Source organism: Lycium ferocissimum, chromosome 11 (assembly GCF_029784015.1).
Source record: "Lycium ferocissimum isolate CSIRO_LF1 chromosome 11, AGI_CSIRO_Lferr_CH_V1, whole genome shotgun sequence".
Lineage (NCBI taxonomy): Eukaryota > Viridiplantae > Streptophyta > Magnoliopsida > Solanales > Solanaceae > Lycium > Lycium ferocissimum.
Window position 1 is genome coordinate 32,185,929 of NC_081352.1, and position 6,035 is coordinate 32,191,963.

Below are 6,035 nucleotides of genomic sequence, written 5' to 3' on the forward strand. Positions count from 1 at the left end.
AAATGTCCGTGGTGTAACATGCTGCTCCATAGATGCTAGTTCGAAAAAAATTTTCCTCACTTATATTGATAGTTTTCCACATTTTATAAGGTAGTTGATATTTTTTAGCGCTGTATTTTGGCCTTGTCCTTGTGGTCGTGAAGTACATTCATAGTTTACTTCAACTGGTTGAATAAAGTGGTGGACTATCCGTTATCAGTTAGGGGTGATCTTACCTATTTTGCTTTCTCATTTTGTGGGGATTACATTTCTGCATCTAGCTAGAGAGAGAACATACTGCAATTGAAGATCACGTGTTTCCTCATTTTTTGATAGGGTGCTGGTGCTACTGAGATTTCTGGATCGCTGACAGAGAAAGCTATTCTTCAATGGGTTGTCAATGTAATTATCCTTCGCTTTATACTTATAATAATAATTGATGTTTGAGTTCTCTGAAGTAAACTGGTATTTTCTTCTATAGCTAGGGATGAATTTTGAAGCTGTGCGATCTGAAGCATCTGTTATCCATGCTTTCCCATTCAACTCAGAGAAAAAGAGAGGCGGCGTTGCCGTAAAGCGGGTAATGCAATGCTCAATGCTGAAGCTTCTTTTCTTATCATATAATATGACTAGTTTTTAGTGTGATTATACCTTTATTTTTCTACTTGAGGACTTTACAGGAAAAGCAAACTAATAGAAAATTGACATACGGTTCTCATTTCATCCTTGCTTCTGAATAGTAGCCAACTGCTGTTTCTTATCTTCCAATTATCTTTCTCCAACCTACTTGTGAAGAGCAATTTCCGCATCATCTTAAAGAGCCAGGATAATGTAAAAGTTATTTATGCTTCGAGCTTTGATCATTCTGGAGCTTGACTCACTGATATTTTTTCTAGTCGGTGGCAAGCTTAAAGTCCAAAAGTTGCTTAGGTTGATGTTCAGAAAATCTGGTCCTTTTCAAAAAAAAAATGGTTCTTTTATTTGGCATCCAGATGACTCAAACAAAGACATTGCTTCTATGTCCATCTCTTCTTACTTGTCAAAAAGAAGTCCATCTCTTCTTTGTGTGCTATAAGATTTTCTCGTGATAGGGAAATCTAAAGCTATCTGGAAGGTTGGGTGTTGTAAATTAGCTCTTAGAGCTTTATGGTCATGGAAAACCACCTTATTAAATTGGATTTGTATCTGAACAATGCCTCGGGTGATACCAATGCTCGGTTTCTTGATTCAAAATGTAGTGACACTCAATGTGATTTGGTGTTTTGCAGGATTCTGAGGGTCACTTGCACTGGAAAGAAGCTGCTGAAATTTTTCTCTCTTGTTGTACAAGTTTCATTGATTAGAATGGGTCGGTGGTTCCTCTGGGCGATGATAAGATTTGTGGAAATGTTCGTCTTATCAAACAGTTGATCTGTTAAAGAACTAAAATTAATCAATCGTAGCAATTTATCATATTTTAAAATTGTGATATTGTGATATTTTCTTCTTCGGTTAATTATCACTCCGAAAATTTTCCATATGAACTACTAACCTAAATTGGCCTCTTTAAGAGAGGAAAGAATGTCAAAGTTGAATCGTCTCTTCCTTGAAATTTTATTATTGCTGTACTTTTTCTTCAATATAGATGTGATTTATGGATGTTATTTTTTGCATTAGATTTAGCATACTTTTACTGATCCAAAAAAGATTTAGAATTATTTTATAAATTTTCAGCTTTAATTCTAAGTGTAAGTTTATTTACGGTCCACAGATGTCACATTTCAAGGAAGCAATTGGAAACATGGCTACTTCGAGTTTGATATGTGTTGTTATTGCCTACCGGACGTATGAGGTTGAAAAAGTACCTACTGGGGAAGAAATAGATCACTGGGAAATACCTGAGGGTGACCTGGTATTGCTTGCAATTGTAGGCATTAAGATATTTTGTAAAACTCTTCTTAACCTGATTTATAGTATGTTTTATTGGACATCTCTTTCTCTTCTATGCACCAAGGTAAACTTTTTTGTAGCATGCTAAAGGAAAATATTAGAGAACTCCCAAGTTATTCAATTATTTTGGTTGTGATCTGTTTAAAGGGTCTTTCGAGCCAAGTCAAAACCAAGCTGAGATCTTTAGGGGCTCATCTGGAATTGATCCTTCTTTGAACTGTTTTTTGGGCTTGGCTAACTGAAAATTGCTGCTTGAGCTCACACAAAGGGGATGATTTAGGAGCTTGAGATTGTGTGCTGAAGGCTTACCTAGGTAGCAAACAGATAAATGAACTTTGGAAGTTGACAACCAAGACTGGAAAGAAATTCTAATTTTCACTTTTGCTTTATCTAACCTAGAAAACTTCTTAAGCCATAAACAGTATGTATATGAAGGCAAATTCTCAAGGTTGAGGTTGGAGATGATAAATCAAAGCTTGTTTACATTGATTCCATGAGATCTTCAAAGTCGAATTCTGTTTTTCCAGCTGCAAAGCACAGTAGTATGAGAGTCAAAGGTGGTGACTCTTCGGGGAGTGAAACCTATAGCGTAGATGTTATAGAGCAACAGTGGCGGCTAAGAAGGGGGTGAAAACGAACTGGGGTGAAAACGAACTATGCAGCAAAGCAAAAGCAATCAAGTGCAGAACCACAACTATTGGAAAAGTTGAGTGGTGAACAAGTAGCAGTGACTTGGAGGGAGTAGCAATGGCGGCTTGGAAGTTTGGGAATGGAGGGAGAGATAGGAGAGAAGTGATGGTTAGGGCCACCAGCCAAGAACTAGGGTTTCCTCTTGAAATATTCTTAATGCACACAAATGATGACATATATCTCTCTCAATAAAAATGAAATGTTGACATGTAAGTATATATGTAATTTTAACGTGAAACGAGAAGAAAAGCAAGCTTGACATCTTGATGAGTATTTTGACCTAGTTAAACCTTGAAAGGATTATAAGCCAAGCCAGGCTTCAACTTTATCTTTAAGCCTGGATAATTCAAGGAACTGGGTGCTCAGTTTTATCCTTACTGTGCACTCTCATAGCCTTATCTGCAATGACAATTCATTTCACTTCCTCTTCTCTCTACATTTCCTTTTCATTTTTAAGAATATAAAATGCAAAAGTATCATTTACGTTGTTATTATCACATGTAATTAACTCTTTATATTTGTCTTATAGGATCCATGCCGACCAGGTGTAAGAGATGCAGTTCAGCTATGTATTGATGCTGAAGTGAAGGTAATTAGATGCATTTTGCATTGGATTGTTTGAAATATAATTTTGTATTGGATGTAATCCTGCCATAATTCTTATCATTTGGTTTGTCATGTATTGTGTTATTAGCTCAATGATGCTCGCATCTCTCTTTTTACAGAGAAAATGGTTCTTCTATTCAAGTTTCTTTTGGTTCCTGTAGAAATTTGTGTTCTATTTCCAAACATGGCATTCCAAGGCTTTGGAGTGGTTTTATTACATTGATGATTGGCAATTCTTGGTAGGGAGTCTGTGATACTTGTCTTTTGTAATGCATATACCAATGTCCTTTTTGGTTCCATTATGATTGTGGATTGAATGAATAGTGTGATGCCTATAAAGAATTGAACGAGTGTTTCCTGTAATTTGTATACTTTCTTAGAGATCTTTTTAGATTCATGGGACTCAAAACTAAATTAGGACCTCACCTGCTTGTTAATCTGTAGTTTTATTTTTATAGTTCTTGTCTTGTCACCAGCTAGACTGTTCTAGAAATGCACTAAGGAATGTTTTCCTTGACAGGTGTGTTCCTCTTGCATGCATAGTGAAGTCTGAAACGGTTGATGACTCCAAAAAGCTTCGAGTGTGTCAATATATGTACTCTAAAAAAAGATTATTTTTGCTCATATTGTACCCTATCCCTTTCGTATTTGAACTCAGTAAGTCCCAGTATCTGGAGCTGTGTAACATGCTTATAGTGTAGGATGTCCACAATATAGGATGTACTGTTGTATCAGTGGTTGTCTCTTCCAAATCCATTTTTAAATATAGCTGCCCTGCTACCTTTCAATATATGTAATAGCGTAAATCTGTCTTCCCTCAAACTCACAAGTGAGGATGGTCACTGGTGACAACTTACAAACAGCAAAGGCAATAGCTTTGGAATGTGGGATACTTAAGTCTGATGCTGATGCAACTGAACCAAACCTGATTGAAGGGAAAAGGTTTAGAGAGTTGTCTGAGGAGGAGAGGAGGGAAGTGGCAGATAAAATATCGGTATGGAATGAAACTAGATTGTTCTTAGTCATTCAATGAAGTTGTTGCTCACTTTAAAATCAACATCATGTCCAGGTTATGGGAAGATCGTCCCTAAATGATAAGCTCTTGCTTGTTCAAGCACTAAGAAGTAACGACCATATTGTAGCTGTGACTTGAGATGGTACTAATGATGCTCCTACTCAATGATAAATCAATTTACATTCATTCCAGATCAGTTAAGACTTTTAAATGTATCCAATACATCATCACAAATTTCCATTCGAGCTTTGATAGTTTGTTTTGCACATTGCAGTTAGGGAATAAAAAACAGTTGAACAAAATCAAAAACAGTTTGTTCTTCAAGTTTTTGTGAACAATGAGGCTATCCCCGAGACAAAAGACTTGTCACCCAAAAAAAGGAACCAAAAGTAAAAAAGAAACATTAGACTATTAATTCTGAAAACGGGCATCGACTCTCTTATTTCTCCGTCTTCATCATCATCATCCAAGCATAGATATCCTCCTTTTTCAAATCTTGGCGTGTTCCAGTCATACAAGTCTAGTGGAACTCCCCTAGGCTTGTATGCCAATTTTATTTTCCACCTGTCAACCAATTCTTGAGTTGTGGACATCTTTATCTCTGGAAACAACTCTTTCTTGGTCATCGTTTCTTCCAGTTTATCCATCCTGTCCTCCACGTGGTGCATCCAGGATCTATCTTCTCTTATTTTGGCCATGATATCTTCTTTCATTACTTCCCTGTTTTCCTTCTGCTCCAATTCATCTTCATCTTTTTTACGATCAAATTGTGCTTTATCGGCCTGCACAATAAATCAGTTCAGTCTTTTTATAGAGCAAAATTCAGATTGGTACAAAGCATATGCTAATGTTGATACATGGTTTTTTAGTTGGCAATCTATGTTCTAAACAGATCTCACCTTTCTTTAAATTTGTAGCAATTCAAAGTAGTAGGTAACCATTTTCCAATAATGTGCATACTTCATGAACTGTAAGATTTAGTGTTTTAATCAAAACTGTTTTCAGTTTTCCATCTGATGGCTTACTGATGAGAGTACGATATGTATGAGCTACAAAAGTTAGCATAGGATGTAAAGCCGCAAAGTGTGATCCTCTGTGCAGATCACACAATCACCTTTACCGTATTGTCTTGTGACAAAGAGAAGGTTTTGGTACGAGCCCGCTGTGAAAACATAGCTGCTCTTGGTGAAAGAAAGAATATCAATCTCCCTGGAGTAATTGTGGATTTGCCGACATTGACAGATAAAGACAAGGATGACATCTTAAACTGGGGAGTTCCAAATCATATTGACATGATTGTGTTATCTTTTTTTCGTAAGGGTTCAGATCTTGTGGAGATCCGGAAGGTGCTGGGTGATTGTGTTATCTTTTTTTCGTAAGGGTTTAGATCTTGTGGAGATCCGAAAGGTGCAGGGTGAACATGCTAAGAACATCCTTCTAATGTCTAAGGTTTGCTTCTGATTAGATAACTATGTAGTCTTATTTTTTCTCCATGGAGTTGCCTATTCACTTTATCACGTCGTTATTATGTATTCTTAGATGGCCTTGTGGTACTTGTGGAAATTCGAATTGAAAAGATATTTTTGGCTCAAAAGGGTAATGATTTACAAGTGCAACATCCAAGGGAAACATGTTGTTATTTAGTTAGGTCTTTGTTGCCAATTTTCTGGTTATAGTTGGCTGTCGAATAATGTATTCATTGGGTTACGTTAATTGGTAAAATTTTTTTATGGAAAAGCCTGGAAATTTTGTTTGTCTAGTTTTTTTCACGGGGTTTTCCCCCCCCTTTTATACCCTTTTAACTTTTTTAAAGGGA

At 36.5% G+C, this 6,035-nt stretch overlaps 1 protein-coding gene and 1 long non-coding RNA gene across 2 annotated transcripts; both read left to right on the forward strand.

Moving 5' to 3' along the window:
* The first annotated feature begins 241 nt into the window (after positions 1–241).
* Positions 242–1,357, forward strand: LOC132037571 (uncharacterized). The gene is made up of 3 exons (XR_009409925.1): positions 242–381; positions 461–559; positions 1,248–1,357. It is a non-coding gene; the product is annotated as an uncharacterized LOC132037571 (long non-coding RNA).
* Positions 1,358–3,999: 2,642 nt separating this feature from the next.
* LOC132037307 (calcium-transporting ATPase 9, plasma membrane-type-like) lies at positions 4,000–4,429 on the forward strand. The gene is made up of 2 exons (XM_059427803.1): positions 4,000–4,198; positions 4,274–4,429. Exons 1-2 carry the CDS (start codon positions 4,040–4,042, stop codon positions 4,355–4,357), a joined length of 243 nt encoding a protein of 80 aa, XP_059283786.1. The 5' UTR covers positions 4,000–4,039; the 3' UTR covers positions 4,358–4,429.
* Positions 4,430–6,035: the final 1,606 nt, after the last annotated feature.

What these genes read in the sequence shown, in the direction of transcription:
- LOC132037307 (XM_059427803.1), top strand. Translation starts at nt 4,040, where the DNA reads ATGGTCACTGGTGACAACTTACAAACAGCAAAGGCAATAGCTTTGGAA. An exon ending in AAGTGGCAGATAAAATATCG is followed by an intron (nt 4,199 to 4,273) that starts GTATGGAATGAA and finishes CATCATGTCCAG; the next exon opens with GTTATGGGAAGATCGTCCCT.